This window comes from Oryctolagus cuniculus, chromosome 9 (assembly GCF_051225735.1).
Source record: "Oryctolagus cuniculus isolate XC-2025 breed Fujian yellow rabbit chromosome 9, ASM5122573v1, whole genome shotgun sequence".
In the NCBI taxonomy this organism is placed as follows: Eukaryota; Metazoa; Chordata; class Mammalia; order Lagomorpha; family Leporidae; genus Oryctolagus; species Oryctolagus cuniculus.
Genome location: NC_142875.1, coordinates 106,717,118 through 106,728,473, shown reverse-complemented (window position 1 = coordinate 106,728,473; position 11,356 = coordinate 106,717,118). Strand labels below are relative to the sequence as shown.

Below are 11,356 nucleotides of genomic sequence, written 5' to 3'. Positions count from 1 at the left end.
CATCGGCATACAGAAACAAGTGTTTATTCAAAGGGGAAGCAGCTGGGCTGAGGGTTGGCGCTGGGGCCTTGGTTCTGCAGTTACAGAAGCAGCCGGAAGCAAACAGGGAGAGGAACAGGGCGAGACCCAGGGAAGCAGAGGTCGTGGAGCAAAGCAGTGAGGGCAAGGGAATTCTGTAGGTACCTGTGAGAACTGAGCCTGAGAAAGGCAAAGCAGGTGTCTCGGGGAAGCTCCTTGCACCTCGGCTTTTCTCTAATCTACTCCAGGCTCAAGATTTTCATTCCAGCCCCAGGACCCAGGTCCCGGCTCAGGTTAGCTCCACCACTGGCTTTTCTCTATTCCTGACTCTGATTTGCGAGACCCAGACCAGCCAGAAAGACCCTCCAGGTCTTGCTGCTTGAGGTTTGGACTCTTCACAGTGAATTCAGAAGAACCTCTTTTTGCTTTGTGGGTGAGCCCAACTGGGGGATAAAAAGCCACTGATTCCAGGACAAGATAAGCTTAAACTCGGAAGGCCAAAGATATGGGTAGGAAGAAGGCTAATGGTGTGTGTGTGTGCTAATTCTAGAAATAAGAAGATGGGCAGGTGTTGCAGTGCATTGGGTAAAGCTGCCACTTCTGGAAGCCCACATCCCACATCAGAGTGCTAGTTCTGAGTCCCGGCTACTCTACACTTCCAATCCAGTTCCCTGCTAAAACATGGAGTTGAGGGGAGGGAGCAGAATATGATGGCCCAAGTACTTGGGCCTCTGCCATCCAGGTGGGAAACCCAGGTGGAGTTTCTGGCTCCTGGCTTCCACCTGTCTCAGCACCAATTGTTGCAGGCATTCAGAAAGTGAAACCAGCAGATGGAAGATCTCTTTCTCTCTCTGTTGCCCAGCCTTTTAAATAAATAAATAAGCCTTAAAGTCAGAGAGGGAAAGAGATTATTCCATTTGCCGCTTTACTCCTCAAATGGCTGCAACAGCCAGGGCTGGGCAGGGCCAAAGCCAGCAGCCTGAAACTCCATCCAGGTCTCCCACGAGGGTGGCAAGGGCCCAGACACCTGGGCCATCTTTTGGTGCTTTCCCAGGTACATTGGCTGGATCGGAAGCAGAGCAGCTGCGACTGGAACTGGGACTCGAATATGGGATGCCACTGTTGGAAGCAGCAGCTTAACCTGCTGAGCCACAAGGCCCACCCCATAAATATAAACAAATGCTGGATAGGTTTAAGTCTGAAGACTGCCAACCCCACCATCCTCTCCTGTCTCTCTGGGCTCTTCCACATACACCTTCCAAGTTCAGGAGCCCAGTGGGTACAAAGGGCAAGTGGAGAATAAATGCGTGCAGTGAGTGTGAGCGGTACAGCCAAGGCTTTGCACTGGGGAATCAATCAACCACCAATCCCAGAGAAGGTGAACGACAGATGCTCTCTGCCTTCGGCTTTGCACATTCCTGCCCCAAGTCACCTTCGTTGTACTGAATTCCTCTGCTCAAAATGTCTCCCCCCATCACCTGTGAGCAGACGTGTATGGACTCCAAAAGGCAGGCCCCAGGAGGGCCAGGGACCCGGGCTGGTTTGGCATGGCGGCCTGGTGTAGGAGACCAGGAACCCCGGAGGTGAGCAGGGAGACGTGGGCGTCAGGACAGTGCAGTAGCTTTGGGGTGGGGGCTGAGGGATCGTGAGGACAGCGGTCAGCTGCAGCTTTTGGCTCAGGTCCTCCCATGCCCAGGGCCAAGCCCAGAGCCCCATTTTGCTCTTGTCCCATTCTGCAGCCCTGACCTGGTGTCGCTCTTCTTGGGAAGGGACTGAGAGAACAGGGAAGCCAGAAGGCTGGAGTCTGGGCCCCCGGGTGAAACTCCTGAGGGAGGAAGCAGTTGCTGACAGCTGAGAGGACTGTGGCAGACTGAGAGAAATGGGTCAGTAGGGGTCAGGGCAGTGAGAAGCGGGACACAGAGTCCCCAGCTCTCTGGCCCTCCCCACAGCTCTTGCCCCGGGGGAAGACTGATGGGGACAGCGGTCACTGGCCGGGCTCTTGGTACAAAGGCAGGAAGGGCAGCTCTGAGGACGGGGCTTTCAGCCGCAGCACCCCATGTTCCAGGTCGATGCAGCACTGTGGGGTGAGGGGGGTGTCATGTGAGCTCACCCCCGCAGGGCACCACCTCTCCCCCCGCCCTCCCACTTCCTGCAGCTGCCTGGCTCTCTGCTCCTCCCCTGTTCCATCCACCCAGGCCCCCAGCAGGGAGGGACCCAGTTCTCTGGGTTTTTCCCTTGTAGATCATTAAGGAAGCAAAGGGGAAACTGCACATCTAGCAGTCTTCCTCGGCAGAACCTGATCCGCTCTTCTATAGCTGCGCCTTCTGCCGCTTTGCCCAGCTCTTTGGGCTGGGCCCCAGTGAGGGCACTTACCTTGAGAGAAAGCAGTGTGGACAGCCCGAGACAGAGGTCAGGGCTCTCAGCATCTACAGGAACCGTGTGAAGACAGAAGAAGGTGACGAGTGCTGCAGCCCCCGTGGCCCTCCGCTGGGCACCCGCCCCTTCCCTGCCCACCCCCATGCCCCAGGTCTGCAGGTACTGGCACAGAGAGAGGGGATAATCAGAGGATCCTTGAGGACACCTTGTGCTGCCAGGGGCTGGCAAGCCTCTGCCCGGCCCCACCCCCAGGAGGATGGCAGAAGCGGAGAGAAGCTGGGCCGAGAGGAGGGAAGACTCACCCACCACCCGGGCCGAGCAGGCCACAGTCTCCTGCCCCAGCTGCAGCTCCAGCTGCTCCACCTGGCTTGGGGACCCAGGTGCCAGGCTCCCACCTGGGCCTTTCAGGACCCTCTTCCCTAACCTGTAGTTGGAAAGCAAGGTAGTGAAGGCCACCGCAGCCCCCGCCCACACCCCTGTTCATTAGCTAACGTCCCGCTCCTCGGTCAGAGTCTCCAACCACGCTTGCAAAATAAATCAGGCTTTATGGGGATATAATTCAGATGTCATAAAAATGCACTCTCCTAAAGCGTACAGTGGTTTTTAATATCTTCAGAGCCCTCACCACCATCTAACTTGAGAACATCGTCCTCACCCCAAAGAGAAGCCCCACGCCCCCAGCCACTGGTTCGGGCCCCACTCACCCCAGACGGCTGAGGCACGCGGAGGAGATCTGATTGTGCGGGGCGCCTGTGTCCACGGCCACTCTAAGCAGCTGGTCCTGGCACTGAGCAAGGGGGATGGGGAGGGTGGGTGAGCACATGAGAGCAGGTTGGGGTTGGAGCCTTCAATATTCCCAGTCCCTTGAAGATTCTCTTTTACAGATGATTTTTTTTAAAAGATACTTGCATGTATAGGTTTTTAAAATGTTGATTCATTTTTAATTTTTTTAAAAGGAGAAACAGAGAAAGAGACCATCTTTCACCCACCCGTTCTCTTCCCCTAAATGCTACAACAGCCAGGGCTGGGCCAGGCTGAAGCCAGGAACCAGGAACTCCATCCGGGTCTCCCATGTGGATATCAGGGACTTAGCATTTGCGGGGTCATCTGCCTCCCAGGTGCATTAGCAGGGAGGAGGATCGGGAACAGACAGAAGCAGGAGTGCATCTCAGGCACTTGGAAATGGGATGGGGGCATCCCAAGCAGTAGTTTAACCTGCCGTACTATAATGTCTGGCCCTGAACTGAATCATTGAAAGTGATTTTTTAGGGAACTCAAACAACTGTGGCAAAATTGACTCTCAGATAAAGGAATTCAAAACAAAATGGACAGAGCAAACGTTTAGCCTAGTTAAGACACTGGTTAAGATGTCCATGTCCCTTGTTGGAGTAAGCTGGGTTTGATCCCCTGGTCTGGCTCCTGCCTATTGCTTCCTCCTAATGCAGGCCCAGGGAGGCAGCAGTGATGGCTTGAGTATTTGGGTCTCTGCCACCCACATGGGAGACCTGGAATGAATGCCTGGCTCCTGGCTTCAGCCCAGTCCTACCTCAACTATTATGGGATATAGGGAGTGAATCAGTGGATGGAAGCACGATAGACAGAGATCTGTCTCTCAATATAATGTTTTTTTAAAAGTGGAACTACCCTTGGGGCTGGAATTGTGGCATAGCAGATTAAGCCACTGCCTGCAATGCCAGCATCCCATGTGAGCACCGATTTGAGTCCTGGCTGCTCCACTTCCAATCCAGCTTCCTGCTGGGAAAAGCAGCAGAAGATGGTTTAAGTACTTGGGTACCTGCCACCCACGTGGGAGACCTGAATGAAGCTCCTGGCTCCTAGTTTTGTTCTGGTCATGCCTTGGCAGTTGCAGCCATCTGGTGAGTGAATCAGCAGATGGAAGGCCTCTCTCTCTCTCTCTCCCTCTCTCTCTCCTCTGTATCTCTTTCAAACAAACAATCCTTTAAAAAAAAAAAAAGTGGAGCTACTCTTGATGACTGCTAAGTTTGGGAAAGATCTGGCCAAAAATGGAGATCCACTTAGAAGAATCCTTGGGAGATTGAAGGCTTCCTGATTGGAGAATTCCAGCTTAGGGGTAGAGGAGGCAGAGAGAACTGGGATCCCTTGATCGGAAACTCAGGTGGATCACCCAGAGTTCACCACTGGAAAGAAAGACAAGTCCAATTCCTTGGAAATGCACTGACCTTTTGGTGTATACCTGCGGTCTTCCCATCTTAAACATCTACTGAGCATTTATGCATATCCATGCAAGATATGTCGCTGGAAGGTTCATCAACGAATGCTGGTTTTTAGGAGACTAAAGGCAGTGACATGTAGTTCTGTATGGTAGCAAGCTTTCAGGTCTGCGAAAGGATTGTGAGCAAAATGTCTTAGAGGCCGAGCAGGAGGAATGGCTGTTTCCTACTGGGGAAATGAGGTTTCAGCGAGGAGGTAACTTCCAGGCTGAGACGGCAGAATGTGCACACAGAGAGATTGGAGTGCAGGAACAGAGCGCTCCAGGCGGAGGAGCAGTGGGTGCTTAATGGGAACAGTTCAGAAGAGACTGGGTGGCTAAATGGCTCCAGAGATGACAAGACCATCGCCTTGGAACACACAAGGTTTTTCCAGGAGAAGCACAATCTATCCTTGCATACTGAGTGTATTTCCATTTAAATATACTTTGATAGGGGCTGGCGCTGTGGGATAGCAGGTTAAAGCCCCGGTCTGTAGTGCCAGCATCCCATATGGGCACTGGTTCGAGTCCCAGCTTCTCCACTTCCAAGCCAGCTCCTTGCTAATGGCCTGGGAAGCAGCAGAAGATGGCCCAAGACCTTGGGCACCTGCACCCATGTGGGAGACCTGCATGAAGTTCCTTGCTCTTGGCTTCAAATCAGCAAAGCTCTGGCTGTTGCAGCCATTTTGGGAGTGAACCAGAGGATGGAAGATCTCTTTCTCTGTCTCTACCTCTCTCTGTAACTCTCTCTTTCAAATAAATAAAATAAATCTTTAAAAAAATAAATAAATACACTTTGATAAAGGAAAGAGGGTGGAACAGTGGTCATACTAGATGGAATTGTGCAGAGGGAAGATGGAGGATGCAGGGTGGGAGTTTGGGGCAGTCATCACTTGGGACACCCACATCCCATATTGTAGTGCCTGGTTCAAGTCCTGGCTACCCTGCTTCCAATGGAACTTCTTGCTACTGCACATGCTAAGAAGGCAGTAGGAGATGACTTAAGCATTTGGGTCTGTAGGAGGCCTGGGTTGAGTTTTTGGGCTCCTAGCTTCAGCCTTGCCCAACCACAGTTATGGTGGGCATCTGGGGAGTGAACCAGCAGATGGAGGATCCTTGTGTGTCTCTCCTCTGTCTCTGTCTCTCTGCCTTTTAAATAAAAATAAGTAAATAAAAGATGGAGGATCCCATTTTTAAGTGCACGCAGTGGAGAGAGGTGCCTCTTCCCCACTCCGTCCCTCCCTCCCTGGTCAGGGCAGACAGGAGGGTGGGTGAAGTGAGCCAGCTGCAGGCAGGGTAGACTTGTTCATGAGAGGCGGTGCCTACAGAGGCCTCTTACCTTGCAGTTGACCAGCAGAGCTGGAAGCTGTGGCCCACTCTTCCCCCCGTCCTCTTGGCCGTGAATGGGGACCTGTACCAGGGGAGACTTCTCCTGAACCCGACTCTGGTTTCCCTCCACCAGGCGTCTTTGGATCACGCTGTGTGGCTGCTGGCTCCATCACAAAACAATGCAGGGAGACAGGTCTACACCCAAGAACTCGGGCCACTCTGTCCCTCCACCTTATATAGCCCGGTCGCTCCCACCAACCCCACCCCCCAAAGATCTGAGTCTCAGGAAGGAAGTGGCATGAGCTCACCCAAGGATAATGAGAGCAGCGCACATGCAAACAGGCTACTTCCCTGGGACCTCAACAGACTGCCCAGCCGTGGAGAGAGAGGAAGAGAAGGGTCCACGCTGATCTACTGGCTGAAGGGACATTTCAGAATTGAGTATGCTGGTGGTGGGGGAGGGTGTGTGTGTGTGTGTCTGGAACCTGCAACACTGTCTTCCCCACTGCAAGTTCTTTTCTCAACGCACCTGCCCATCCCCCCATCCTTCAACAGGCTGCTGATGCTGTGACAAGGAATAAAGTCTTCAGATCCAGAATCCTGGGAGTCACCCTAGACCCGTCCCTCACCCACAAACACCCCTACCCTGTCTGATCGCTTCCTGAACCCTGCCAGCTGTGCCTTCTGCCTCTCCCTGCCCTTCTTCCAGCCTCCCTGCAGCTCTCCTGGACCCCGGGAGCCCCCACCTACGTTCACAGGAACCTGCCTCCAGGCCTGTTGCCTTTCAGACACACCAGCCTGAAGCCTCCAGACTGAGGTCAGATCTCGAGCCTGAATCAGAAGATTCATTTTCATAAGATTCCTGGGTGATTTGTGTGCACATTAAAGTTTGAGAAGCATCCAAGTAAAACCAGCCGTGTTCCTCTCCTGTTGAAGGGCCCTGGGCCAGGCACTAGGTGCATCGGTGAAGCTGCCGTATACCGCATCAGAGTGCCTAGGGTTCAAGTCCTAGCTCCACCCCGATTCCAGCTTTCTGCTAACGCACACCCTGGGAGGCAGCCGGTTTTGGCTCAGGTAGACGAGTCTCGGCCACCCACATGGGAGATCCAAATTAGCTCCCGTCTCCGGGTTTTGGCCTGACCCATCCTCACTGGCATTTAGGGAGTAAACTAGCTGATGGGAGTCTCTGTCTCTCAAAAAAAAAAAAAAATCTTTAAAACAGTAATAAAATGCAGGAGTGCTTACATGATAGAGCCCAGACTTTCTAAGATGATGCCCAGGCCAGATGGTGCAGCCACTGCCTAACATCAACCTCATCTCCCCGACCCGGCTTGTCTGCCCCAGCAACACGGCCTGTCCAGCTTGGAGCAGGCTGCTTCACTTCCACGCCTCCCCTCCTGCTCAGCCCTCCTCCTGAGGCTCCTCCTCCTCATGCCTCTCTCGGCCAGACCGATGGCTGCCTCGACACACTATCTGGGAGAGAGGCTTTCGTCACTGTGTGTCTCCTACTTACTGCAGGGGGCCTCCTCTGGGATAGCTTCTCTATTCTTGCTGCTCCCTCCAGGGCACCAGGCTTGGGAGGGAATGCCCATGCTTCCTCTAACAGGTGTTTTTGGATTTCACTCCCACTAGCCGGGAGGAGCCCTCGAAGTGTCTGTATCTCACCCCTCTTTCTATGCCAGGACCTAGCTCAGCATGCAGTAGGTGCTCAATAAACACCTGCTGAGAGAGGCAGTATCCCCCAGGCTCCACACACCCCTCCACCTGCCTTCACCTCCCTGAGTCTCGGGTTGTTTCTACGCCCTTGGCTTCACGAGACCCCTGAGGTTGCTGCTCAACAGGAAGCCTGGCAGCCAGAGACCTCGCTCTTGGAAAAGTACGGGGTGGGAGGGCAGCAAACAGGGGCTCCGGGGCTGCAGATTCCTCCAGAGCTATCCCAGGGAGGGAGACAAAGGGGACCTCCCAACCTGTTGTGTCTTTGTTCCCAAAGCCCCAGGAGCTGACCACTAGAGATAGAGTTGGCAAGTGCCAAGGCAGAGCAGAGAGGTGAAAAACCCAGAACTGGGGCTGGCGCTGGGGCGTGGCAGGTGAAGCCGCTGCCTGCAGTGCTGGCATTCCATATGGGCGCTGGTTTGAGTCCCAGCTGCTCCACATCCGATCCAGCTCTCTGCTATGGCCTGGGAAAGCAGTAGAAGATAGCCCTTGGGCCCTTGCACACGTGTGGGAGACCAGGAAGAAGCTCCTGGCTTCTGGCTTCAGATAGATATAGCTTTGGCCATTGCAACCATCTTGGGGGTGAACCAGTGGATGGGAGATCTCTCTCCCTCCCTCTCTCTCTCTCTCTCTCTTTCTCTACCTCTCTGTAATTCTGCCTTTCAAATAAATATTAAAAAAAAAAAAACTCTTAAAAAAAAAAAAAAAAAGCTCAGAACTTTCTCATCAGAGGCCAGGACCTACCCCCGGGGATGGCAATGTTAGGAGGCCTCTCCTGAGCTGCACAGATGTAGGGAGGTCCTCAATAGAGGTAGAGGCTGCAGGACCCCAGCCCTAGGAGCCACACAGCCTGCCTCCCTGTTCCATCCCCGTAGCTCGGCTGTGCTTGCCACGCTCACGGGGAGGAAGAAGCCCCCAGCAGTTCTCTGAGCTGAAATCTCTGTGCATCACTTTTCCTCTCTGGAGGCTGCTGGCATGGAGCTATGGGAATGCCTGGGCTCTGCCCTGGGTTCCTGGAGGCGGGGGAGTTGGGGGCAGGCAGGCAGGGCGGGGCATGGGAGAGGAGGGCTGGGTCAGGAAGGGCCACACAGGGCTGCATTTGGCCCCAGGTTCCCAACAAGATGTGGCCCGGGGCCACCAGACAAGCTTCCCGCCTCTCACAGTGCAGGCCCTGCTGGGGGTCCTCCTCTTGGACTCGCAGATGAGAGAGGCCACTAAGTGCTCCAAGCCTTTCTAGAAAGGCCTTCCTCTCTCCTCTAGGGGTCAGAGGCCAGATGTAAGCCCGCACTCTCCAGCCCCTGTGGAGCTGACTTCATCTCTTGGTTGGAGGAAACATAACAGCATTTCTACAGTGCTTTCTATTCGCCGGCTTAGCTCACATAGCTCACAGCCACCCCTCAAGGCAGGTACTATTGATTTTATCCCCATTTAACAGAGGAGGACGTTGAGGCACAGAATTCAAAGTAACTTGCCCAGGTTGGTAAGTGGCAGAGATTGTCCCAAAGCAAAGTGGTTCCAACGCTTAGGATTTTCATTACCACCTCTCAGGGGAATGACTGTCCCTGCAGCCGGCTTGCTGCCCACGCACCTCCCCAGACTGACTCCCCTGCCCTGTTCCCTCTGGAGGCCGAAGCAGCCGCAGGGGAATGGAAAGAAAGGCACCCAGGAAGCAGGGAGCGAGAGACGCTCCAGGAAACCAGGGGGCTCAGGCAAGAGCTGTAGGAAACAGGAAGCCCCAGGGAGGAGGGAGGGCCCTGGTGCTTCCTTGATGAGGGGAGAAGTAGAGCCCACCCGGCCTGAAGGAATCCAAGGCTTGGGGACCGGAAGCTGACCAGTCCTCCCAGCGTCCGCTGACTGCCCCAGAGGGCTCCTGCGTCCCCCAAACCTCTGCTCCTGGACAGCAAAGCTTCTCCCCACACCCAAGATAACAGTGGGGGGAGCTGAGCAATGAGGATGGGGCTCCTCGGGCCATGGGAAAGACGCCAAGCACAAGACCCCAGCATGGTCAGAGGGAAGTCCCTGAAGTTGGCAGGACGCTCTGCCTCCCTGGGCCAGGCAGGGGCGCCCGGAAGGGTGTAGGGTGGTGGGGAGCAGGGGCGGGGGCTGCCTCACCAGGTCCTTGGAGGTGCCGAGTCTCTTGAGGCTGTCCAGGGGCAGCAGGTCGGCCGAGTCCTTGTGCAGGAACTGGGCGGCCTGTTTGAGCCGGCGCTGCTGGCTCAGGGGGGCCCGGGCCCGCGGCTCTGCCCCCTGTGCCCTCCGGCTAGTGTCGCCCTCATCCTTCCTGGCCTCCGGCCCAGTGCTCATGGCCCCCGCGGGGCTGAGCGCGGGCTGCCCCTGCGTGCGCTCTGTGCGCCCCGGGGGTCTCCCGGTAGACCGCTGGCGCCTCCCGCTCTGCCTGTGACAGCAGGGTCTCCGCGAGAGGTAAAGACGAAATAAATAAATAAATAAATAAATAACGTGCAGGAGGAGCAACCGCGTCACACACCAGTTTCCAGAGCTTGCAGCAGAGGGAGTGAGGCTTCGGCTGGAAAAACCCAGGTCTGGAAAAGAGAGAGAGGGAGGGAGGAAGGGAGGGCTGGGGGGGCGCGCCGCGGGCTGGCCGGGCAGTGTCGCCGCCGCGGGGGTCCCCGGTCACAGCGCACGGGGAAGCGGCGTGTGCCCCGAGGTTGGAGAGGAGCGCGCGCGCCGCTGAGCAGGACGCCAGCCTGCGTGCCGGTGTGCGTGTGGCTTGCGGGCGTTCGAGTCCACAGTGCGCGGACCCGGCTCGGCTGCCTGGCTGTCTCCTCTTCCCGGTCTTCTCCGCAGCCAGGGCCTGGGGTGCAGGCCGGGAACTGGGTTCTGAACAGAGCGGAGAGCGTGAAAACCCCCCCTCCCGCAGACTGTACCTTTCCGGGTCTCTGGCTTGGCGCGCACGGAGGTGTTACGGTCTCAGCTCACGGACTTCCAGGGGAAGGAGCGATCGGCTCCCGACCACCCCAGAAGTGCACCTCAGCTTCCGATCTCCTTTGTGGAAACAGTACCGGCTCTTTTACAGTGTTACGCAGGTGGAGCGTCCCTCACCCCCAAATGTTTCGGACCAGAGGCATTTTAGATGTGGAATTTTTTTTTTCCCGTTTGGGAATATTTGCAAACATTTGCAATGAGACATATTGGGGATGGGATGCAAGTCTAAACACGGAACTCATTTCTGTTTCGCACACGTGTTACACGCACCGCCTGCAGGTCATTGCATACCAGGTTTCTCGTGCTCAGGCATTTCAACAGCCGCCCTCACGCGAGGTCAAGTGTGGAATTTTCCACATCTGGCATCCTGCTGGCGGCAGATCTGGGAGCCGTCCGGAAGCTTCGGTTCTCAGATTAAGGCTGCTCAACCTGTATTTCAAACATGCAAAACTTACAAAGAATAACACTCTTGACTTACCACCTAGTTTAAAAAATAAACTGTTACCAGTGTGGTTACAGCTCTTCCTGAACCTCTACCTCCCTCCCGACTTTGGTGTGTACCAAACCCACTCTTCTTTCATACTCTTTTTACAAAATATTACTTATTTATTTATTTGAAAAACAAAGCAACAGAGAGGGACACACACACACACACACACACACAGAGGGAGAGAGAGAGATTTTCCATCCATTGAATTACTCCCCAAATGCCCACAATACCAGGTTTGGGCCAGGAGGCAGGAACAA

General features: G+C 55.0%; 1 protein-coding gene across 1 annotated transcript; it reads right to left on the bottom strand.

Moving 5' to 3' along the window:
- Positions 1-8: 8 nt before the first annotated feature.
- Positions 9-10,696, bottom strand: NRIP2 (nuclear receptor interacting protein 2). The gene is made up of 7 exons (XM_051850244.3): positions 10,552-10,696; positions 9,779-10,206; positions 5,964-6,113; positions 3,099-3,181; positions 2,697-2,818; positions 2,392-2,444; positions 9-2,095 (listed from the first exon to the last, which is right to left on the bottom strand). The coding sequence occupies exons 2-7, from the start codon at positions 9,968-9,970 to the stop codon at positions 2,003-2,005; spliced, it is 693 nt and encodes a 230-aa protein (XP_051706204.2). The 5' UTR covers positions 9,971-10,206; positions 10,552-10,696; the 3' UTR covers positions 9-2,002.
- Positions 10,697-11,356: the final 660 nt, after the last annotated feature.

What these genes read in the sequence shown, in the direction of transcription:
- NRIP2 (XM_051850244.3), bottom strand. Translation starts at nt 9,970, where the DNA reads ATGAGCACTGGGCCGGAGGCCAGGAAGGATGAGGGCGACACTAGCCGG. An exon ending in GCGTGCCTCAGCCGTCTGGG is followed by an intron (nt 2,819 to 3,098) that starts GTGAGTGGGGCC and finishes TTCCAACTACAG; the next exon opens with GTTAGGGAAGAGGGTCCTGA. An exon ending in CCACACTGCTTTCTCTCAAG is followed by an intron (nt 2,096 to 2,391) that starts GTAAGTGCCCTC and finishes CTCACCCCACAG; the next exon opens with TGCTGCATCGACCTGGAACA.